This window comes from Carica papaya, chromosome 5, assembly GCF_054855325.1.
Source record: "Carica papaya isolate Zhongbai chromosome 5, ASM5485532v1, whole genome shotgun sequence".
Classification (NCBI taxonomy): domain Eukaryota; kingdom Viridiplantae; phylum Streptophyta; class Magnoliopsida; order Brassicales; family Caricaceae; genus Carica; species Carica papaya.
In genome coordinates this window covers 44,009,243-44,034,735 of record NC_142313.1, presented here as the reverse complement: position 1 = coordinate 44,034,735, position 25,493 = coordinate 44,009,243, and the positions used below count along the sequence as shown (strand labels likewise).

General features: G+C 35.3%; 1 protein-coding gene across 2 annotated transcripts in view; it reads left to right on the top strand.

Annotated features, from left to right (window-relative positions):
- The first annotated feature begins 685 nt into the window (after positions 1-685).
- LOC110816861 (ARM repeat superfamily protein) overlaps positions 686-25,493 on the top strand; it is a 56,557-nt gene continuing 31,749 nt past the window's right edge. For both annotated transcript variants that reach the window (XM_088219177.1, XM_088219178.1), the window contains exons 1-14: positions 686-999; positions 1,541-1,708; positions 1,801-1,890; positions 4,113-4,249; positions 4,330-4,420; positions 4,567-4,649; positions 4,776-4,882; positions 6,426-6,578; positions 7,269-7,333; positions 16,279-16,366; positions 16,463-16,541; positions 16,625-16,733; positions 21,217-21,276; positions 21,420-21,538. In XM_088219177.1, coding sequence (XP_088075303.1) covers positions 808-999; positions 1,541-1,708; positions 1,801-1,890; positions 4,113-4,249; positions 4,330-4,420; positions 4,567-4,649; positions 4,776-4,882; positions 6,426-6,578; positions 7,269-7,333; positions 16,279-16,366; positions 16,463-16,541; positions 16,625-16,733; positions 21,217-21,276; positions 21,420-21,538 — 1,541 coding nt within the window. In that variant the 5' untranslated portion in view covers positions 686-807. The remainder of the gene's footprint in view (positions 1,000-1,540; positions 1,709-1,800; positions 1,891-4,112; positions 4,250-4,329; positions 4,421-4,566; positions 4,650-4,775; positions 4,883-6,425; positions 6,579-7,268; positions 7,334-16,278; positions 16,367-16,462; positions 16,542-16,624; positions 16,734-21,216; positions 21,277-21,419; positions 21,539-25,493) is intronic.

Genomic DNA, 25,493 nt, shown 5'->3' with positions numbered 1-25,493 from the left:
TGGCCGGGACTACTGACCGGGCTGCTGACGTGGCGCAAGTTTTTTAAATTACGTTTTGACCTCCCGATTTTCGATTTTCTTTTCAAAAACACCATCAGAATCCAAAATTTCACATATTTTTTTCCAAAATTATTTTCAATTAAATCCAAATTTTTTTTATCCCTTATTATTATTATTATTATTTTTATTTATATTTAATTAAATTAAACTAAATTAAAAATATATATTATTACATAATAAATTATTATATTCATCTAAAAATTACAAAAAAAATTAAAATAGAATAAAATAATATTAATAAAAATAATAATAATTTGGGGTGTTACATTTTTAATTTTATTATTTAAAATATCATTTATTTAAAATAATTCAATTTATTCTTAATATACAATATCACACAGATATAATGGAAATATTTTTATATATAGAATGTGAATTTTTGACATCATATAAACATCTAATAGGCTTTAGATTTTGACAATGATATTATTTATTTATTTAGAATGTTTAAAATTATTTTTAATTTAAAAATTAAATTACGTCGATATATTTTTAAGCAATTCATTAATTTATATCAGCAAATAATTAATTTATATCAGCAAATAATTTTACATTTTCCTCCAATTTAATTTATTTAATATTAAAAAAATATCATTTCTTATTTCAATACCCAAATTCTTCTCAATTTTCTTCCCCTCCAACTCCAAGATAAAAGCAGTTCTGCCCCTTCGGTTCTTTTCCTCTCAGGCAAGACAACTACAGAAGCGAGCGAAGGAGGAGAAGTCGAGAAAAGGAACAGCGAAGGAAATGGCAGAATCGTCATCTTCGACATCCTCTTTACTAGCAGAGAAATCTGATGCAGAGATAGAAGAACTGCTCGATCGAATGCTAACTAGACTTGCTCTCTGCGATGACTCCAAGTTGGAACCCTTGCTTTCCAAGCTCCTTCCTCTCACCATTTCTTCTCTTTCTTCTAATTCCTCCTCCGTCCGCAACAAGGTAATACTCCTTTCTCTATGTCTATCTATCTGTTTTTTTCGTTATGTTTGTTTACTAGTGTGTATGTGTATATATGTGTGCATAGTCAACGATCAGGGGGACGATTCTTATTTGTAGCATGAAGTAATGGTAAGCTTGGATGCAGTGTAAACTGTAAATACTTTCTTGTTGTTTTCTGAATCCAGTGGTGTGCTAAAGACTTGTGAATTTGAAATTTTACTTTCGTCCAGCGTATTGTGAATTCATGACTTCCTGTAGTTTCATGCTTTGTGCTTTGAAGTATAGTATCTGAACTTATCTGTGAATTTGGAAGTTTTAACTGTGAAGTTCGTGTTGGTATCTTATATAAATCGAGGATTCAGAGGATGAAGGCCATGTATGGAAATGGTCACTGTTCTCCGAGTTTACATTTTGCTAATTATCTGTCTTTGCTGAATACCTTGCATTAATCTCAACATCTACATATTAATCGTGTAATGATAATTCTGTGAAATTTTGAACTCCCAGTTCATTCTACCATTTCGTGACCCTGTAATGGCAGGTTCTTGAGATCTTGAGTCATGTGAACAAGAGAGTGAAACACCAGGCTGACATTTGTTTGCCGTTGCTAGACTTATGGAAACTATATACTGATTCTAATGCTTCCCCCATGGTTAGGAATTTTTGCATTGTGTATATTGAGATGGCCTTTGAACGGGTAAATATAAAGGTCAGTCTATTAATCTCCGTCAGAAATTTAGAATGCTGTCCTTGTAAAAATTGCATATCTTATTTACTAATTAATCCTTTCTTCTTTTATAGGAAAAGGAAAATATGGCACCCATGTTGCTGGCAACCATTTCGAAGCTTCCTCAACAACACCAAGAGATTATCTTGAGAATTGCCACTAAGGTGTGCTTCATGTTATATATTTAGAAGATTGTTGTTAATTTGTCTAATTGTAGGTCTTACAACCATATAGCATCTTATGTAATCTGAGATTCCGTATTTAGGTCCAGAATTAGAATTTCTTTTGTAATATGAGAGCAAATTTGTTTAGTATAAATTAGAATGACACCAAAGGGAGCACCACCTATATACACAAGAATTTACAGTGAAGTAAAGGTATCGATGACATTCCCAAAATCTTCATCTCTAATGATGTCATGCTCCGATATAAAAAATGCAAAATATTTAAACTACCTATTTCTAAGTTTATATCTATCTACCTCTACTCCCTCAAAGGCTCTTAAATTCTTCTCTTTCCAAAGACCCAAAAATAGTCAATGGGATAATCTTTATAATATTCTTTGTCGAATGGATCCCTCTCCAAGCCCAGACTTCAGCCAGCACCGATCCCGTATAGACCCAATGAATACCCAATAAGTTATAAATCATGCACCACAGCTCATTCACCACAGAGCATCTGAGAGCAAATTTATAAGAAATGATTTTGAAATTATTATATTTATCTTTTCAAATATCTTCTATTTGTTCGCATTTTATTAGTTTTTTTTTTTTGAGAAGAAAAAACTCGATATATTCAAAGGTAGCATTGGAGGGTGCAATCTGTATACAAAAATATTTACAATTCTAACAAAATATCTTTAAGGTCCCCCAAGATCATCATCGCCCTAATACAAAATTCATTGTAAAAAAAGCTTAGAATTTGTAACCATGAATATCAAATTTAGATTCTCTGCCATCAAAAGTTCTATTGTTCATCTCTTTCCAAATAGTCCGAAAAGTAGCCAAGGGGATTAGCCTGATGGAGCGATTCTCACTTTGGATACCTTTTGACACCTAAATCTCCTATGTCATTGTGCCTGTGATAACTCAGCTCAACTCCAATAAGTTATATGCCAAAGACTAGAGTCAGGTTTTGAAAACCGTTCCACATTCTCACGTCGGATACCTTTCCACACCTAAATGGACACCAAAAGAGGATGTGATTACATGTTTCTGCACCACTATGCACAAGTAACATCCATTCACAAGAATATTTGAAAACCGTTCTTTGTAGGACAACCTCATCCGGGGGAAGATCACCTTTCTGGCTTCCCTTTGAGTCAAGGGTCATGGAAAATATTCTGGCATCTCCCTCACTGTCCTCATAGGAGCTGGGATGCTATAGTCACATGATTTCTTTTCTGTTTGGTGCTTTCCTTTTGTTTTTCTATTTTTTGCTTTGATTTCCTTTTGTTTCATTTGAATAACTTAGATGCTATTCTCTTTGTTATGCTTTCTTCCTTATCTTAATAAAACTTCTTTTCCTATAAAAGGAATTCTATTTACGAGAATTTTTGCCCTCTTGATACTTGTCCAAGGTAAAGGCACGTTCCCACACTGCTTCCTATGTGAAGAAAGTCACTCTAGGAGTCGCCTTCACTTTCCAAATCTTTTTCAGTAGGAATTTATTACATGACGCTCCTTCTTTTTAGTTAGATGCTCATTATATGACTTCATTGAGAAAAAATCAATATAACTCCACACTTTTATTTCAAAAAAAAAAAAAAAAAACTTAATTGAGAAAAGATCCTTTGAGTTCAGACCCCAAATAGGTACATCTTCGGTCCATAAGAATATAAGAACACATCTTCGTCTCCTCTACTTTCACTCTCAGTTTCAACAAAGCAGCCAAGAATTTCCCTAAAAAAGTTCTAGAGTACCTTACTCTAAGAGATCGTAGGATTTTCTCCAAAGAGCTGTAAATCCTAATTTATCTAGATCACAAGAGAAGAAATCTGTGAAACAAGCAGCTCGGTTTGTTCAATATTTTAGCCTTAGTCAACCATTAACATGATCGCAAAACTGAGACATAATAGCTATGCGGAAAAAGAATCCTGATGTGCTTCATCCATCTCTGCTTTGTGACTTTTAAGTCAGGGAAATAGTGGGCCTGTTGAAACAAAGGAGCTCTTTGTATTCCTTTCTTCCGTCTTCTTTGGTGAACATGCATGTTCCATTTAGCATCTCTATATTATCTTTTATACGGAAAAATTTGTAAGGTATCTACAAATGGATGAATCTTGGGTCTTGACCATCAATTTTTAACATCTATTTATGCTTTATCTATTTCTTATCTTTCTTTAATATTAAATGCCTTTTTGTCTTGATCAATTGTCTTATTTCAGGTTATTGGTGAATGCCATGCCAGTCAAGTTGATGATGACGTTGCTGCGAAGTATAGATTAGTGAATGGTTCTCAGGAAACTGAACTGCTTCTTGAGTTTTGGCTTCATACACTTTTGTATCAACCGCCACATCAATGGTTTGAAAATTATCCCTGGAAAATTATGGTCTTGGAATATTGTTCTTGAAAAATTTATAGAAGACGTGCTTTCATTTCAGCGGAGGATGTCCACCTGGTCTTTCAATTATGCAGACCAACTGTGTTACAGGGAAGCTTCCATTAAAAATTGACGTGCTTTTAACGAGAAAGGTTGGTTAACTCATGCTGTTAGAGATTATTCAATGGATTTTCATACTGTCATCAAGCACTCTAGATTAACAAATGCGACACTTGCACGTGACTCCTCGTCTTCTATGCTAAGATCCTAGCACATCACTAAAATCTTGTTTAAGCAGTTAGGAATCTTGAATGTTATTGAAGCTATGGACCTGGTTCCTGAACTCGTTTATCCTCTATACTTGGCTGCTTCTGTTGATAGGTACCTATAATTTTCCTTGTACTATTTGAATATCAGTCTGTTATTATTATAATATTGGTTTGGTATATCATTCATCAATTTGAGATGTGGACTCTGATCTTGCTTTTGACATTTGATTCATTGAAGTCAAGAACCTGTTGCCAAGAGAGGGGAGGAGCTTGTAAAGAAGAAGACTTCTATTACAAATTTAGATAGTTCAAAGTTGATAAACAGATTGTTTTTACTCTTCAATGGTATGTGAATCTTTTTATTTATCATGTTAGAATATTTTTATTAATTTCTTTTATGATGAACTTGTTTAATTTCAAATTAAATGTTAGTTCAAAGGACAAAAAAAAAGAATGTTCCTCATAAGGCACCGTGGATGTTGCCCATGTACAATAAAAGTTTCTGAAAGAGTCGGTCAAAATACCCCTGAAAATCATCTAAGTTATGGAGAGGATGGATTTCAAATAAATTACTTTTAATGTTTGGATGAAAGGATCTAAAGCCCCATAAAAAGGAACCTATAAATACTTATTCTTCGTTCCTCTTATGACCACCACATTATAAAGTAGTCCATTAACTGGAGATACTTTCAGCTGAGTTTTTCGTATGTGTTGAATGTTTTGGAGCATAATATAACCCTGGGCAATTGATTCTGATTTGTACTAGGGAACATCTCCTGGAAGCAGGAGACCAAAAATCTGTTGGGTACTAGAGAATGTCACCCACCCTCTTATGTTAGGTCGAGTCCATTGAATACACAATATGGGTACATCATCCAACTTGGCTCTGCTATCCAGTAAAAGAATTCCCTAGAACAGGTGTTTGACTGCCCATGGTTGAACCAAAACCATGTTGAAGTCTTCTCCCCTCACCCAAGGATGAGAAAGTCTTCTCTGCTTTTTCTAATCCAACTCAAGAACGAGACCTTCTCATTTTTTCTGTGTCACAGAAACCCAAGGACAGGACATTATTAATAATTTTATAAACACTGCTCATGAGACTAATAGGACAAAAATCTGACACCTTAATGGACCTGTCTTTTTTAGGAGTAAGAGTCTACGAATCTGCAAGAACTAATTAATATTGTGTGATTTAGAACTGCAGCCTCCGTAAACACCTTCACCTCAGAAGGAACTTTAGGTTGCAAGTATGCCTCGGTTAAAGGGTTTATGATAACAGTTGGTGTATTGGGTAATATGATCAAAGAAATATTTGCAAGTTATGTGCCTGGGGATTCTAAAGTCCATAGCCTACCATTCGGTTGTTGCGAAATTTGCAAAGTTTCTAACAATCTCAGTGAGCACCTCATCTGTCTCTCTATCATTTAGGTTACGGGAAAAATGGAAAGTTCAGGTTACAATTCCATCAATTTGGCATAAAAACTGAGTGATAGGTGCATTATGGCATGAGAAGGCATTAAACGGTCGGACAAATTGGTTAGCTAAAGGACGGTCGCCCCATCAATTGCTCCTCCCAAAATAGAAATCTGAAGCCATCTCTCACTTAAACCACAAATTTTTATATCCAACTAATATTCTCCTTAACCGTAGTCTCCTCAAAATGTTTGTATATCGAATTTACTCTCTCAATTTGGTACTCTTAGAGACCATACTCGTAATCAAATCTATCTAAAAGACTCTGCTCATTAAGCAGATCTGACATTTGATCCTAATATTAACAGAGACTTCCTTATTCTGAACTTTCAATTTCTCCTTAATGGATTCAAGTTTCCTCATGTCTCCTTGATGAACTTATAATGACATGTTAACAAAGTAACAAATTTTGCAGGTTCTTCTGCAGCTGAAAATCTTCCTCCAGAATCTACAGTTACTCCCGTGAATAATGCATTGAAAGCAAAACTGATGTCTGTTTTCTGTCGGTCTATCACTGCAGCAAATAGTTTTCCATCAACTCTGCAGTGCATTTTTGGCTGCATATATGGTACAAAACATACTATTTTAATGATTTTTTTCTTCTTCTGAATAACCTTTTTTTTTGTGAGACAGGATAAGTCTTGTTCAATTGTACTAGTTACATGTAACAAATGGGTGATCAGTTAGATAAATTTGAAAAATAATTTCTACTAAACTTGTTGTCCCTGCCAGGCAGACTTACAATCTTAGACCTTAATGAGTGGTCAGCTTCTGTTGGTAAGTTGGGTGGTGCTTCAAAGTTTGAAGACTGTAAAAATAAATAAATATTTGGGGGAATATTCCTTTTCTTCTTCCGCTTCCCTTTGGGTTAAAGTCACAAGGTTTCTTCAGGGGGAAGTCTTTAGCGGCATTACAAAAGGATTCAGTTGTTATTTTGTACTAATAGTCTACTTTGTTTTTGGGTTTTTCCACCTCCTGGAGGGTAGCATATTAGCCTTTACATTATAACTGTTTCCTCCCTTCTAATATCATTTCTTCTTTTACAAGAGAAGGATATTTGCTGGGTGGATTTGTAGATTGTCTTTATAGTCCAGTGGGATTGTGATGCTGTTTTTTAATTATCAATCCTTATATCTAAATGGCATAGCAATAGACTTCCTGTTCTTTTAAAGAATATTATTGAAAACTATGTATTTGTTTTCTAGCTTCATTTTTTTTTTATTCAATTTCTTATTTTCTTAATTTTTGAACCTGATAGGAAGTGGTAGCACCTCAAGGTTGAAGCAGTTGGGCATGGAATTTACTGTCTGGGTATTTAAACATGTGAGAACTCTGCATCTTCTGTGCTCTTCTGTCTTGGATTTTTCTTTTCATAGTTTACATTGCTGAAATATACAATAGGATGATAAGTTGATGCAGAACATGAAGATTCTAGGACAGACATGTTATTTTTATGTGGTTATAATTGTTTGTTCTGTTAAGGTGATTAAACCCCACTGATACTCTCTTTTTAACAGAGCATCTACAACCTGTTGCAATAGTAGTGGCAATCTTGTGATTATGATTGTTGCTAATCTCCATGATTATGTATTGGATCTTTTGTTTTCTTTTTTCTATTTTTTAAAAATCTATTCAACTGTGCGACATTAATTTGTTATTAGACCCAAAATTTTTTCATTATGATATAAAATTCCTAAACTAAAAAACTCTAAAATTCAAAAGTAATAGAAAACATAGAAAAAAAGTTGTAGGAGAGTACTCAGAAAAAACACTAGCAAATTTGTCGACCTTCACCAGAAATCCAGCCACCCTCAGGAGGTGGTTAGCACCGACTTTGCTATAAGCTTTAGACAAGTTGCACAAATGCACTGCCAAGTCTTAGCTTCCATAATATTCAAAAACCACACAACGCTTTGTTTAATGTTTTAGCTGTCCATATCTTCTTAAAACGTACCTTTATGATCATGTTAATAATCATTAACCCCCGATCTAAAACCACCCAAACTGTATTCGACTCAACCCTACACTCTTCAAAAACCCAATCAACCTGAACTTGAATTTGAAAAAAAACTGTATCAAAGTGGTACTGGACGAGGCTATATGATCAGGTTTCAGGTTGAAATTTTTTAGGCCCCAACTAATAGTGGTTAGAAGTTGTTACAAATAATTAGTTAGGTTGTTTTAATTAGTTAGAGATTAGTTTCAATTTGTTACTTTTCTGCTATAAACGGTGGTAATCAAATGGATTTTGTATCACGGAAAAATATGAATGAATATTGAATTTTTCTCTCTGCAGCTTTTTTGTTCTCTTCTTTCTACTTTTCTTTATCCTTTATTTTTTCATAAATCAGGACAGGTTCCTGACAAATGGTATCTGAGCCATTGATTCTCAGTATTCTTTCTACTCTCCTTCACTTCTACTACTTCTCTCTTTTCTCCTTCCTCTGTTTTTCGTACTGCTCTAATCCTTTTAAATTAAAAAAAAGACAAAAAAAAGTGTCGTCATGAACGTAAAATCAAACTCCCAAAGTGATACGTGGACAAAGTTTCAGTTGGAGCAGAAAGAGAGCCTACATTGGCAGGACCACAAAATCGAGGAGCTGAAGAGGATGTTACAAACGGAGCTGCAGTTTTTTCCCTCCGTCTGAATCAGCTTTGCTGTTTGTGGGTTCCAGAAGCTGGATAGAGTTTTGATTGGAGCAGGAAGCTGCTCTACAAGAGATCAAAAGTTGACTGGACCACAAAATCGAGGAGATGAAAATGATGTTGCGAGCGAGCTATTGTTTTTCCCCTCCAGCGACATCAGCTTGGTTGACCATGAGTTCCCTGACGACATACTCCACCGTTAGTTTGTATTCAACCTCGCTTAGAAAAACTTCACCTATAAAGAGTTCTTATATCTCTTCTTTTGAAGAGAACTATGACGGGGAGCAGCTGGTTTCTTTTTGCAAAAAAGGGAAGCAAAATTGCTCAATTGTTACTGCTTCACCGATCGTGAATCCACTGACAGCGACCGTTGGTTGTTCTTCATCCTTGCTAGGACAGACCATCTATGGAGAGTTATGGTACATATTCTTTTGGATTACCGTCAAATTCAACTCTATTAACGTTCTGTATAGCGAGAGAAATAGATGGAGTTCCTCCACGTCAGGGAAACCACAAGGAGCAATCGATCTCTCTTTGGACTGGGTATACTCTCAGAAACGAAAACCAACAACCATCTTCCCCTTCTGTTTTACCAAAATCTAATCAAGCTTCCCTTCAGGTTCCTTTTCTACCTCCATTTAAATCTACTTGTTTTTTCACCCAAGTTGCATGGTAAAAATTATGGAGATGATTGGGATCATGAAAAAGTTGAGAAAAATTGGAGTGATGGAGAAGAATTTAGTTATTCTTGTGGTAAAGTGGTGAATAGCTGGAGATCTAAGGAGGAAAAAAAGTGGTGGTGGACTACACACAAGTTGAGAGCAAAGGTCGGCTGGTTGAAATTCCACTTACTAAGGTTGCTGCGTATAAGGTGTTTGTGAAAAGTTCATAAAAAAAAATTGGTCTGAAAATCAGCTTGAGATTAAAATTTTTGTTGTGGAGGATGGTCGTTTTCTCTGGAATCAATTGCTTTACTTCTCCAAGAGTAATAGAGCCTAAGTATTTTAATTTAAGAATGATTGAATAATGAAAATTTCAATCAAAGAATGACTTTTTTCGTGTGATGATGAACATCTGTGGGGACTTTCATAGGGAGGGTATTGTCGGACCCCAACTAATAGTGGTTAGAATTTGTTACAAATAATTAGTTAGGTTGTTTTACTTAGTTGGAGATTAGTTTCAATTAGTTACTTTTTTGCTATAAAAAGGTGGTGTTCAAATGGGTTCTATATCAAGAAAGAATATGAATGATTATTGAATTTCTTCTTTGCAGCTTTGCGGTGTTTCTTCAGTTCTTTTCTTTCCTCTCCTTTTCCTTTATTTCTTCAAATCAGGGCAGGCTCCTGACAAAATCTATCCCTAGTTTTATGGGTTGCATGAATTCAAACAACCTTTTCTTCACGAATGTGGTGAATGTGTTTAGTCATGTCTTGTGGCACAAAGATAGCTCTTCTGGAGAACACACGTGTGGGGCATGAGGATGGTGGTTTCCTACCTCTGTTTTGCTAAGAATATGATCCTCTTCCTTTCAAGTGGTTATGAGAAACTTTGCAATTTCCGTACTGTTTTGCAATTTTTTCAGAGTATTTCAGGTTTCCGCATTAACCTTAGAAAGTGTGGTTTAATGGGTACTAACATAGGGAGTCAAATGGTTAAAGGGGAGATGCCAAGTGTGATTTCTTAGGGGCTTATCACTTATTTAGTTGTCCCTCTTGGGGGTACTCCTCAATAAGCTTCTTATTTGGGACCTAGTGGCAAATAGGATTTCTAAGTCTTTTGATTGTTGGAAAGGAGCACCTTTTCCGTGGAAAGCTATTTCTAGCGTTTTTGCATCCTCTCTTCGTCTTCTTGCTTTGATGGTAGGTGATGTTTTTTTTTTCGTTTTTTACTTTTTTTTTTGTTTTTTTCCTCCTAGGAGGGTTATTAGATTGATAAATGTCCCTTTGGCTACTTGTCCTTTGGATATGTAATTTTTTCTGTACTCATAATATTCCTATTTCATCTATTTTCTGATTACTCTATAGTTATCATCTATGGAATATGTTTTTCTTTTGAAATCTTAATGATTGTAAAGCTGTTGATATGAAGCTTTTTGATTCAGCTCCTCAATTTTGGTGATTGGGCCTGAGCGTAGAATCTGGTTCTTGGACTCTTCAATCAATTTTTACGTGCAAATCTTTTGACGTCCCTATCCCATAAACGTTATATTCATATTAATATTTAAAGAATTTACTGGAAGCAAATTTGAGTGAGATTGAGAATGAGAAATTCTTCTCTTCTTTCTTGCTTTCTCTATACAGAGGCGGAGATGTGTCTTTTATAAGCACCCAGCAACCAAGATGACACATCAAAATTTAAGGTGTGGTCCCCAAAATAGAATGAAAGACGGAAGCAACAAAAATAACAAATTTTGGTGGTGGTGGACTTTTCCACCTGTCCAGAAAATGAAAATACAATTCTACCTTTTAATTCTAACCATCTAATATTTATTTTCTACACTCCCCCTCAATCTAGGTTGTACATGTATATTAAGTAAAGCTAAATTGGATACAAAGTTATCAAATTTTACTGTTGGTAGTGCTTTTGTAAGGATGTCTGGAGTCTAAAGATCAGTAGAAATATATTGTAGATTAATGGTCTTGTCTTCTATCTTCTCTTTAATGAAGTGACGATCAATTTCCACATGTTTAGTTCTGTCATGATGCACTGGGTCTTTGGCCATACTGATGGTTGATTGATTATCACACCATTCATAGGATAAGGAACGTTAAAGCTTAGTTCAGATAGAATCTTCTTCAGCCATATACCTTCACATATTCCATGAGTAGGAGACCTTAATTCAGCTTCAGCATTACTCCTAGATACAACTAACTGTTTCTTAATTCGCCAAGTGACTAGGTTGCCCCACACATATGTACAGTAGCCAGTTGTTGATCTTCTATCTGTCACTGATTCTGCCCAATCTGCATCAGCGAAGATCTCAATGTCCCGGTTTATTGTTTTCTAGAAGAATAATCCTTGACCAAGAGTTATCTTTAGGTATCTTAGAATTCGGTAAACAACACTCATATGTTTTTCAGTTAGTTCAGCCATAAATTGACTTACAGTGCTTACAGCAAAGCTGATGTTAGGTCTAGTATGAGCAAGATAGATAAGTTTTCCAACAAGTCTCTGGTACCTCTCTTAATCAACAGGTTTGTTATCATTTTTGAGACTGAGTTTGACATTGGACTCCGTTGGTGTTCCTGCAGGTTTATACCCAAACATACATGTTTCTTTCAAAAGATCTAAGATATATTTGCGTTGTTAGACAGAAATACCTTTCTTAGATCGAGCTACTTTCATTCCCAGAAAATATCGAAATAATTCAAGGCTTTTGATCTTGAATTCTTTTGCCAGAAATCTTTTAAGTTCCAAGATTTTTTCGTCATCATCACCTGTTAAGATAATGTCATCAACATATACAATTAGGATTATATTTCTTCCCTGTTTATTTATTTTTGGCAAACAATGTGTGATCAGACTGACACTGAGTGTATCCCATTTGTTTCACTGCCCTTGAGAATTTCTCAAACCATATCCTTGGAGATTGCTTAAGACCATAGAGAGTCTTTTTTAATCTGCATACTTTCCCAGGCCTGATGCTAAGCCCAGGGGGAACTTTCATGTAAATATCTTCTTCTAGATATCCATTAAGGAAGACATTCTTTACGTCCAGTTGATGAAACGGCCAATCAAAGCTAGCGGCCAAGGAGAATAGGACACGTATAGTGTTGTGTTTTGCAATTAGAGCAAAAGTTTCCTGATAGTTAATCCCATATGATTGAGTGAAGCCCTTGGCAACAAGGCGAGCTTTATGACGGCTTATAATTCCATTAGGATTGTATTTTGTGGTAAAGATCCATTTGCATCCTACAGCCTTTTTCCCTGAAGGTAGGTCATAAACTTCCCATCTCAAGTGCTGCGAGCTCTTCTTGGGTTGCGACTTTCCATTCTGAAAACTTAAGTGCCTCATGAATAGTTCTTGGGATCATGTTGTTATCAAGCTTACTGACAAGGGCTTTGTAGGTAGGAGATAATTTGCCATATGACGAATAGTCTTGTATGGGATGCAAGGTACAAGAACGAACACCCTTCCTCAAAGTCACAGGAAGTTCAGCATTAATTTCAATATTAACTAACGGGTCAGTAATTTCATTACCTGTAGTATTATGAGTGCTTGGTTCAGGAGTTGACTCATGACTTTGCGTAGTTGATTTAGGAATTCTACTATCTTGAGTTTTGTTTTTTCTTATGTAGACACGTAGCTTACTTTTTGCAGGTAATGTGTCATTAGTATCTATGATGGATTCTGATTTTTCAGTGGTTTTCTGGATATTTGTATTTTGAGGAGATGGTATCAAGGTATGGAATGGTAGAGGACTTATATCCCATAACTGATACTTTTGAGTGAAATTCTCCCCCTGAATGTTAGTTGTGGGATAAAATGGTTGGTTTTCACATAATGTTACATCTATAGTATTGTAAAAACGATGAGTTCCTAGGAAAAAATATTTGTATCCTTTTTGACTTGAGAAATAACCAACAAATACACATTGAAGAGCCATTGGATTAAATTTTCCCTTGAAGTGAGTGTGAATGTGAACATAGGCAGTGCAGTCAAATAATTTTAATGAGATAGTGTTTAAGAGATGAGATTCTGAAAATCTCTAAAGGAGGGTTTTATAAGGAGTTTCAACTTTAGTACTCGAGAAGGCATTCGATTGATCAAATAGGTAGCAGTAAGGATGACTTCACCCCATAAAAATTTAAGAATATGGGCTGTAAACATAAGAGATTTGACAACTTCAAGAATGTGCCTATTTTTCCTCTCGGCTATGCCATTTTTGTTGTGGGGTATAAACACAAGAGTTTTGGTGGATGATACCTTGTTTTTTAAAGTATTCCCTGAGGGTGGATTCAAAGTAGTCACAGGCATTATCGGTTTTCAATACTTGGATTGAAGTGTGAAACTGATTTTGAATTATAGTATTAAATCTCTGGAATATTTGGCTCACTTTAAACTTTTCTCTCATAAGGAAAACCCAGGTAATTCTAGTGTGATCATCAATGAAAGATACAAACCATTTTTTCCCAGTAATAGTTTTTATTCATGAAGATTCCCAAATATCATTGTGGATTAGTGCAAACGAGTGTGTGAGTTTATATGGTTTACTAGGAAATGAATTGCGAGTATGTTTTAAAAACTGACATACTTCACATTGAAACAAAAGTAAATTTTTATTCTTGAATAAAACAGGAAACATTTGCTTTAAGTACAAAAAATTCGGGTGGCGTAATTGGTAGTGCCATAACATAACTAATTGATCATTGTTTGAGCGATTATAGGAATTGAATTAACACATACAACATTACAAGCTTGTTCACTTGAGGAAGATGAATCAACCGCAAGATAGTAGAGACCTGAATCCATCATAGCATTGCTAATCGTTTTCCTCGAAGCCAAGTCTTGAAATACACAAGTATGGTTGTCAAATTTCACCACGCAATTCATATCTTTACACAGTTTACTTATGGACAGTAAATTGCAATCCAAATTAGGCACATAAAACACCAATTTGACTGCCAAGTAAGATGATATTTTTGAGGAGCCAATTCTTGCCACTCTAGAGCTTGATCCATTAGCTATTTTAATCAAATAATCTTCCTTACATTTGTTGTAATCACCAAGCAAATGCTGATTTCCTGTCATATGGTCAGATGCTCCAGAATCCACAATCCAAATTTGTTTTTTATTATACCATGCTGATAAACCAAATGAGTAATTACCTTTTTGGGCCACGGAAGTAGAGGCAGTGCCCACTTTTGACGAAAACAACTTCATCAACGCCTCCATTTGCTATGGACTGAAGGGAGCACTCTTGGGTTGCACAGATGGCTCTTTCGAAGTCGCCCAATTACCGTGAGCTTCTTCAGGGAACTTCTTCTCTCTAGGTTTTTCGTGGAGCTTCCAGCATTTCTCATGGAAGTGTTTTGGTTTTTTGCAAAAATCGCAGAACGGGTGCCCTTTCTTTCCAAGGGAATCGGCAACGCGAGAAGTGAGAGCTGAAGCATTTTCACTCAGCTGAGTCGACTGAGGATCTCCTAGCATCAACTTCTTTCTGCTCTCTTCTCGCCGAACTTCAGAAAAGACTTCACGAATACCCATAAGTGGTTTCGTGCTCAAAATGCAGCCCCGCACTTCATCCAGGCTTTTGTTGAGCCCTATGAGGAACCTGAAAATTCTCTTTTGTTCTATAATCTCTCTGTACCTTTTTGCAGCTTCTGGGCAACACCATTGATGATCCTCGAAGACATCGAGCTGCTGCCAGTTGCGGGTTAGCAAATTATAAAACTGGGTTACAGTGAGCTCACCTTGCCGCAGCTCATGAATGGTGGATTGGATTTCGAAAATTACTGATGTGTTCTCGCGGCTGGAGTATAGCTCACTGGCAGTTTCCCAGACTTCGTGGCTTGATTCGTACAACAGAAAGTTTTCGTTGATTTCGGGAATCATGGAGCTTAGCAATCAGGACATCACCATGCTGTTGTTGATTTTTCAAGCACGAGCTCGTGGGTCATCTGAATGTGGTTCTGGATTTTCCTTGGTAAGAAATTCATCACGCCCTTTCCCTCGGATGAATAGCCGAACAGATGTCGACCATTGGAAGTAATTATCACCATTAATGCGATGGCTGATGATGAATGATGAGTGCTGCTCCATCATTTCAGAGTTGGTGGAGTTAGGAAGATACATGCTCGAGATAGCTTTGGGTGATGAATTTGGTCATCCGTGGCCATTGAATCGTCTGACGCAAACGGAAGGAGAATTCTGGATCAGATTGGCTCTGATACTATGAAGAATTTAATGGAAGCAAATTTAAGTGAGATTGAAAATGAGAAATTCTTCTCTTCTTTCTTGCGTCCTCTACACAGAGGCGGGGATGTGCCTTTTATAAGCACCCAACAGCTAAGATGACACACCAAAATTTAGGATGTGGTCCCCAAAACAGAATGAAAAACGGAAGCAACAAAAATAACAAATTCTGGTGGTGGTGGACAATTCCACCTGTTCAGAAAATAAAAATACAATTCTACCCTTCAATTCTAACCATCTAATATTTATTTTCTACAATATTTTGTTCTAAGTCGTTTTGGAATTTGGAAGTGATAATATCTTGTAATGACTTGGGATTTGGAGTCTTTACGCCTTTGCTTGGTCTTTTGTGGTTTGTGTTTTCTTTTTGGTTTTGCGATTCTTCTAGTTGGAGTTTGGAGGAGGATTTCTTATTCTCCACGTATATACTTTCTTTCTCATCCTAATAATACTTCTTTTTCTACTAAAAAAGTGTTAAGGATTTGCTCCAAGCTCACAGGTTGAGTAATGCTCTTTCCTCTGGGGGTATGTTCAATGTGCTTCAAGACAGCTGAATCTCATAGTCATCTTTTTTTTTTAATCAAATTTTCTCTTAAATTATACATGGCAAAGAAAATTTTAAGAATTTATATATATTTATATTGAAATAATACATCTATATATTTCTATCATCTAACTTGTTCTGTATTTTATTTTTTATTTGCAGGCAACAATTGATCAACTGAAGCTTATGGGACCTGTTATCCTTAATGGGGTTCTGAAATTACTTGATGGATTTTCAAACTTAGAGTCAGGTCCTAGGATAAGATTCTTGAAGTTCCTCTCTTCATTGCTATTTGATCAGGGTGATAAATACTAGCTGATTGATCTTGTTTACTTTATTTTCTCAGATATTATTGCGAGAGAGACCAAAACTTTTTCTTTCCAAGCAATTGGATTACTTGCACAGCGTCTTCCTCAACTTTTCAGGTATTCATCTAACTTTAGTATCTCATGCTAGTCTTCATGCTCATTTTCTCTCCTTATCAATGGGGTATTTTTTGTTATCTCAGAGACAAGATTGACATGGCTATTCGGCTTTTCAATGCACTGAAATTAGAGACGCAATCTCTTCGTTTTGTTATTCAAGAGGCAACTAATTTACTTGCTTCTGCCTATAAGGTATGCTAATTTGCTCCATTTAAAATTCTCTTTCTTAAATTCTTTTATATACGTTTTTTTGTTATATGCAATTTTTTTTATAAAGCTTATGGTTCACTTCGAGTGTTAACTTACATTTAGCTGTTTGTGTAATTTTAAAAAGATACGTCTGTTGGGCTCAATGTATTCAGGGGAGGGGGTTTGGAAGGTAGTGAAAACTCTCAGGCAAGGGGCACCATTTGGAGGATCGTGTTATATGGCTTGTAAGGAACTAAAGAATTTTTTGTGACTGTTCGTAATCATTTTATGAGCTGTGGGTAAGGTTAATGTTTTTGAGCATCTTATGGGCCAAAACGCACAGGAATTATTTTGATCTAGCTATTATTTCAGAAAAAAATTATTTTGATGTAGCTATTTCAGATGTTCATTGGAATTGGGATGTGATTATTTTGATCCTATAAGCTGTTTCCATCATCTCATTATTCTTTCGATTGTTTCGGTTTTCTCACTTTGACATTTTAAGGAAGATGTCTTATTCTCCACATTATTTCTAAAATTACTTCTTTTTTTCTATGTAAAAAAGTGATCATATAGATTTTTCTTAATATTAAAATTGTTCCAATTAGGATTTTCTTGTTTTGCATCACAATGTTTCTAACATAGCATGATTGAACTGATGTTATTACCTTTATATTAGTTTTATTAAATGTCCATCTAATTTCTTGCTTACTCCATTCTTGTAAACAAAAGCTTTGTGAATAAACTATCACAGTTGTTATTGCCCACCAACCGTGATGACAAACATAACACCTGTAACATCTTTTACTTCATGCATCATTAGCCAACTAATGCGCTCTTCTGTATAAGTGATATGCTAAAACACTTTTGAGGTTCTGACATGTGGACTACATATACTACTTTGTCTTCACGATTTAGTAAAAAAAAGGTAGGTTATAGGTTAATAAATAGACCCTTCTGTAGAATGATCTCTTCCTCATCTCTTGAGGATTTTATCTCTTCTTTTCTTCATGGTTTCTGTAAGAAGGAAGAAAACGGTCCTCCGCCAGGAGCTATTTTTGCTTGTATATTGAGTGTTATTGTTGAGGAGAAATGTTAGACTCTTTAGAGACTGGTTTGTTACTCCAAACGCTTCTTAGGGACATGATTACTTTTTTGACCTCTTTATAGGAATGGTTTGTTTGGCCCAGTTGATGCTTGTGCTGTAAGTTGGTCAAAGTATTGTGAAAATAACTTTTAACAAAAATCATCCGAAGGTGAAATCAATATAATATTTATTAAGATTTTTTCCTTTAAAAAAATTTGAAGCTTTTTGTAGAAGGTATTTTCAATTTAAAATATGATATATTGTTTGATTGATTAAATTATAAAATTAGTAATAAATGTTAAAATAATAAAAATTGCATAACAATAACAGTAACTATTTATTCTTAAATATTTTAAAAATATAAGTTAATTTAAAAATACCTATGTTAATTTAATTATCTATTTTATTCAATATAACTACTAATTTCAGATTAGTATTATTAAGTGATAATTTTTAAACCAAATAATCGATAAGAGCTATGGAATTGATAATAATAAATATTATATTTTTATTTAAAAATATCAAATTAATAAATTAGTGATGTCTTATTAAAAGTACTAATTTTCTACTATGGTCAACCCATATTTTAGTTTGTTTTTTTAGCTTTTATTTTCACCTTTATCAAAAGTTAAAAATAAAATTTGTACTATTGTAGAACACCATCTTTGATCATTTCACAATCTGCCTGGATTCTGATGGGATAAAATGGGGGCCTTCTCCTTTTAGATTTTTGGATAAGTGGCTTAAAGTTGTGGGGGATTCAAGAGACAATTAGAGATTGGTGGAATGACATGTGGAGGGTAAGGCAAGTTAAGAGGTTTTGACATTTTATAAAGGATGATATTGTTGAACTCTTTAATGATTTCCATAAAACAGGACAGTTCATTAAAGGTTTAAATTCTACTTTTATGGTTCTTATTCTAAAGATTGCAGGAACAATAAGCATTAAGGATTTCAAACCTATCAGTTTTGTGGGAAGTATGTATAAACTTATTGTTAAAGTTTTAGCTAGAAGAATGACTAAGGTGACGAAGAAAGTGGTTGGAGAGTGTCAACATGCGTGGGAGATAGGTAGATGTTAGATGCAACCTTAATTGCGACTGAGATTATGGATGAACTGAAGCATGAGAGTTTAGAGGGGGTCTTTATAAACTTGACATGGAAAAAACCTATGACCATATGAATTAGTAATTTCTGGATTACATGTTGATGAGGATGAGTTTTTGGGACAAATGGTGAAAGTGGATAAGATGTTGTATCTCTATGATCTCCTTTACAGTTATGGTGAATGGGCTATTGTCTTTCTTTAGGGCCATCATAGGTCTTAGGCAAGAAGATCCCTTGTCCTCATTTTTGTTTATCATTGTTATGGAGGCTCTCAAAAGAATGATTTTGAGGGCCGTGAACTTGGAATGTTTGTGGGATTAAAGGTCGGTGATGGGGAGCGTGTGGAGGAGATTACTCATTTATTTTTTGTGGATGACACATTGCTTTTCTATGAGCTGAATGAAAGATTCTTGCTAAATATTAGATGCATTTTGTTAAGCTTCCAAGCAGTATTGTGCCTCAACATTAATCTTGCCAAGTCTGAGTTGGTGAGACTAGGAAGGGGCGGGATGCTAACAATGTAACTAATGTACTTGGATATGAGAGTGTTAATATGCCTACTAAATGTTTGGGACTACCTCTGGGTGCTAAATACAAGGAAGTTTCTACTTGAGATCCGGTGATTGCTCGATTCGAACGACATTTGACTGGTTGGAAGTTGAACTTTCTATCTAAGAGTGAGAGTCACGCTTATTATACCAATGTCGCAATTTACTATGTTTCTCTCATGACAATTCCCGTGAGTGTGGCTAAGAAAGTAGAGTCCATATAGTTCAGATTTTTATGGGGTAATTCTAAGGAGAATCCTTTTCACCTTAGTGGCTAGCTTGAGATCTATAATGGAGGTTCATAGGCTCTTTAGGGGAAATGACTATGGAGATTCGTATGAAGGAAGATAGTATTCTTTGGTGGAGGGTAATTGAGGAGAATCATGGTACTGAGGAAAGAGGTTGGTTCACTAGGTTGACGTCTAAACCTCAGGGTAATGGATTATGGAAAAAAAGATGCATGGGAAGAAGATATTTTAGCAGTTGCATTAGATGGAGGATTGGTTCAGGGAATAGGATCTGGCTATGGTATGACAATTGGATTGGTGGGGGGGGCTCCTCACAAAAATCCTCATATATACACTGTTGCTCGCAATAAAGTTGCCTTGATATAGGATGCCTACATCACACTATGGGGTTTGGGGAGTGGTATCTGGAGGTCATGAGGAACCTCGATGATTGGGAAGTCAGGGAGTATGAGATATTACTCCTTGCCTTTTTTATGGTTAGGATCAATGAGAGTAGAGACAATCCACTTTGGAGTCTTAATACTAAAAAGTCTTTCTCTGTATTTATTTTTTAAAAAAGGGTATTTGCTTGTACGGTCTTTTTACAACACTTGACTAACAGAGAGATTATTGGAAGAGACTTCCGTTACAGCTAAATTTGGAAGGTCAATGCATCACCCCGAATTCTTTTTTTTGCTTAGGAGGTTGACAAAAGTTGCATCTTCACCTAGGACAAGCTGATCAAGAGGCGCAGAACTTTAGTGAATGGTTGTTATATGTGCAGAAGGGATGCAAAGTCATGTCATCAACAACTTTTATTGTGCCCTTTTGCTATAGATTATGGATCTATGGATCCTTGCTTATGGCCTTTTGGGTATTAATTGGGTGATGGTTGGTTCGGTGAGGGAGGAAATTTCAGCACGGAAAAGGATCAGAGGCTAGAGGAGACATGTGAGCCTTATTTCCCTGGCCACTTTTTGCATGGTGTGGAAGGAAAGAAACATGAGAGTTTTCAGGGACATATAGGTCAATTTTGATAAAGTTAAAGGTAGCTGGTTTCAAACCCTAGGTTTTTTTATTAAGGGTCATCCTCTTCGTTCTTTTAAGGACCTTGGGGTGCTACACTTTGATTGATATGTAAAATACTCTTACTATATGGGTTTGCACCCCTTTGGTGCATGTGAATAAATACATAAATATATTTTTTTAATTGAAAAAAAATCTGTTTTTTATTAAGAACACTTCTATTATTGACGTTTGGCCAAATTTTTGCTTTGTGGAAAAAATATAGAAGTCTGGCCCAATAAGCACTAAGGCACATGGATGTTTCATAGATATCTCCTTACTGTTTTGCAAGAGATTGGACTGTGATTCTGTATTGATTTTGTTTTTCTTCATCTATTATTTGTTTTCTTTTTCTTCACTTAATTGGAGGATCTCTGATCCCTCATTGTGATACTACTTTTCTTAATCTTTTTAATAATATTTTTTTCTTAAAAAAATCATTTGAAAATCAGGGAGCACCAACTACAGTACTGAAGGAGTTGGAGACACTTCTACTAAATAATTCTCAAGCGGTATCGATTGTTCAACTTCTATAAGTTATTACCCTGTGTTTTTGTTATTGCTTACATCTTTGTTTTGTTACAACAAGATAGAGACTTTTCCTAGTTGATTCTATATATTTTTCAATACTTAATGAAATCCAATCTCTTGGTAGGAGGAAAGTGAAGTCCGTTTTTGTGCTGTGAGATGGGCAACATCTTTGTTTGATGCACAACATTGCCCAAGTCGATTTATTTGCATGCTTGGGGCAGCAGATTCAAGGTTGGATATAAGGTAGGAACCATGGATTTTTTTAAATAAATATAAGAGTTAATACATGATGTGTACATTTGTTGTGAATTCTGCAACAGAGCTTTGTCTTCTCTTGTATTGGGGTGGCAACCATTGGTACCTTTTATATGAAGCTTCATTTCCTTCTAAAAGATAACAATTTTTTTGAGAGAGATAATGTTATATTGATTTTGAGTAGAGAAATTAATTTGCAACAAAATTTCTTAAGTAGATGACATGGTTCATGTCACAAGTCAAGTGGAATTCATTAGGATATGTTTCGTATATGAATAATAAATTCTTAAGCAGCCTTTAATTTTTTCCCTTTTTCCCCTCTGTTCCTTTCTTTTCTTTTATTTTTTAAGGATATCTTATTCTCTTCTATTTTTATTTTCGTTCTTTCTTAATGTTATCTTCCTCTCCCATAGAAAGATTTCTTTTGATTAAAAGAATAAATATTTTTTCTAGAGAAAGTAGAAAAAGTACAAAAAACAGAGGATATGGTATCTTTCAAAAGCCTCCTAAACCAGAAAGCAGAACAACAAAAATAATTAAACAATTTCGATACAGAAATAGGAATATCTGTAAAATTGCCATGAATTTTTGCCAATAGGGAAGAGAAAAAGCTAATTGATCTCCTGTATACCCGCCTCACCACATGAGTTGGTAAAACTTTTTTACCCATCCCCACTTCATCATTCATATTTTCTCCATTATCTACCTCATTGGGTGAAGTGGGGTGGGTAACAGGGTTCGCTACCCCATTTCCATCCCTAGTTTAAGAGCCTTAGGGTTGATCATGATAGGATGGAAGTTTCCTATTTCCATTATCTGATGATACAATATTTTTCCTCTGTTAAGACTATATGAAGTTTTACAAGGGTGCTCCATTCTGCATGTTTTCTGGAGTACCTTGAGTATGTGAATTAGCCTTAGGAAGAGTGGTCTTGCAAGCTTTAATGTTGAGGAGCAGAGAATTAGAGGTCTGGCTAATTTGGTTGGGTGTAACCTCTTACAATGGACTTCCACTTATTTAGGTGTCCTTCTTTGGGGTAAGCCTCAGGTTGTTTCTTTTTGGAATTCTTTGTGAGTAGAGTCTCTAAGAGTTTTGATTGCTGGAGTATTGCTCTTTTCTTTCCCATGGTGGGAGGTTTGCTCATATTTAGATGTTCTTGTCTAATATTCTCCCTTATTATCTCTCTTTGTTAAAAAATTCGGGATATGTTGTTGAGAGAATTGAGAGAGTGATGAGAAATTTCCTTTGGTAAGCATGTGAGTCTACAGGGACCACTTATTTAGATGAGATTGATGGGGAGCTTGATATTAAGAACTTCTATTATAAAAATTTGATTCTTTTGGCTAAATATGTATTTTTTATTTTTATGAAAAAATATATATTGTTGAGGGAAAATGAGAGTATACACTAAATAACAGAGGATTAGGAATCCGTTTGGTCTTACTGCTGCCTGGTGTCATAAGTTACTGTTGATTTTTGAAGAAAAAATAATAATTTTATTTATCACCATTTAATTTGTTAGAGTTGGAGTATTTATAGAATTTCTTTTCTACTGATTGAAAAATTTTTATTCTAATTATTCTCATAAAATCTTAATTATATAATACAAATTAATTAAGTAATAAATTAAAATACTTAACTAAATAAGATATGATACTCAACACCTCCCCAAGTTGGTGCAGGGATATCCCACATGCTGAACTTGTAGACCAAGTTCTGAAGAAATATCCTGCAGTTTACGAGTGTCAATCATCTTCTTTGTTCGAAGATCCTGGTTTTATTAGATTTGTTGCACTTATAGCTGATGAAGACTTAAATTGAGACAGAATACGTTTTAGGGTTTGAATCTCCTCATTTGAAAAGACTCCAACTGTTGGTGTGTCAAGTGTTTGACTTGACTCAATCAAATTTTCTTAATCTCTACTAGGTCCACCATTCCTTCTCTAACAACTTCTAGTTGGTTTTCCATGTAATTCCCACCAAGTTTCCTTAGTGTGTTTTAACTTGTTACGATAGTTACACTTTTGTAGATCTTTGGATTGGTCATACGAAGCAACTAATCTAACTTTTTCAGCTGGTGTTATGTGAAACATGACATTTTTTTTACTAAATATAACAATAAGCTTGTTGTAACGTGGGAAGAGGATCCTTACCAAACACTTGAGCCTGTATCTGATCATATTCTGTGTTCAGACCAATTAAGAAATCATAAATCTATTCATTTTTTATCAATTTCTGAAATTTGATTGCATCTCTAGGACAATATGCCTGGAAGTGTTTTTAGTGTGTTTTGATTTGTCACAATAGTCATACTTCCGTAGATTTTTGGACTGGTCATGTTAAGCAACTAATCCAATTTTTTCAATTAGTATTATGTGAAGCATGACATTCCTTTTACTTTATTTTTACTAAACATAACAATAAACTTGTTGTAACTTGGGAATATGATCCTTACCAAGCACCTGAATCTGTATTTGATCATATTCGGTGTTTGGACCAATTAAGAAATCATAAATCTATTTATTTTTTATCAATCTATGGAATTTGACTGCATCTTCAGGACAATCTGCCTAAAAGTTTTCTCAGTGTGTTTTGACTTGCCACAATAGTCACATTTCCGTAGATTTTTGGACTGGTCATATTGAGCAATTAATTCAACTTCTCAACTGGTGTTATGTGAAGTATGACATTTCTTTTACTTTTTTTTTTTTTACTAAACATAACAATAAGCTTGTTGTAACGAGGGAAAATGATCCTTACCAAGCATCTGGGCCTATATTTGATTATATTCGGTGTTCAGACCAATTAAGAGATCATAAATCTATTCATTTTCTATCAATTTTTGAAATTTGACTGTATTTTCAGGACAATCTGCTTGAAAGTCTTTATAGTAGTCTAGTTTTTGCTATAATCAACCTAATTCTGAAAAATATTGAGAAATAATCATCTCTCCTTATTTTGTACTATGAGTCTTATTCCGGAATTCACAAATTTGGGTATCATTACCCACTTGTGAGTATGTGAGAGATGTTACTTTCCATATTTTCGCTGCAGTATCGAGCAACATATATAGTCGTGCTATATGAGGTTGTATGGAATTGATGAGGCAAGATATTACCAAAGAGTTTTCAGAGTCTCATCTATTATGTTGCATATTACCGACATTTGGTTTCTTCATATCACCTGCAATTTATCCCTACAATTTTCGAACTTTGATAAATAATAAATAAGATTTTGACCTAATAAGATAATTAGTTTCATCAAATATTGCAGGACTGGTTTGTAATAAGAGGTTATCCGAATAAGAAACCATCATTTTTTTTACTTATGTTATTTTATAGTACTAAAAACAACGAAAAATAATTCTCAGTAATGAACAATAGACCTTCTAATAAGTAACAAATAATACCGAAAAAGTACTGTAAATTGGAACCAGATCTGTGAGGTAGTTGCTCGGTTCGGGTTCGGCTAAAAAACGGCTCGAGTTGGGCTCAAAAAGGTCAGGACTCAGCTCAAAACAGCTCGGATTCGGCTAAAAAAGGGCTTGGACTTGACTAAAAAACAGTTCAAAGCCGGCTAAAAAAAAGCTCGAACTCGGCTCAAACTTGACTTGAAAAACAGATTGAACTCGACTCGGCTCAGATAGGCGCGGTTAGGCAGCAGCTCAGACGTAGACAGCTCGGCGTAGGTGCGGATGAACCATATCAGGGTGGCCCGACGGGCGGAATGGCGAGATTGGATGTCCCTGTGTGTGGAAAGCCGGAATGGCATGGCGGAGGACGTCTGTCCAACAATGCAGTGCAGTTCAGTGCGCGTTCGGAGTGGGGTGGCGCGCGGGAGGTCTATATGAGTCGCCTCTAGGCACCGAACGGCGGGAACGACGCGGTGGAGGGCGCAGAACAGTGGGTCGGTCGAATGCACGCAGCTGTCTAAAGGCAGGAA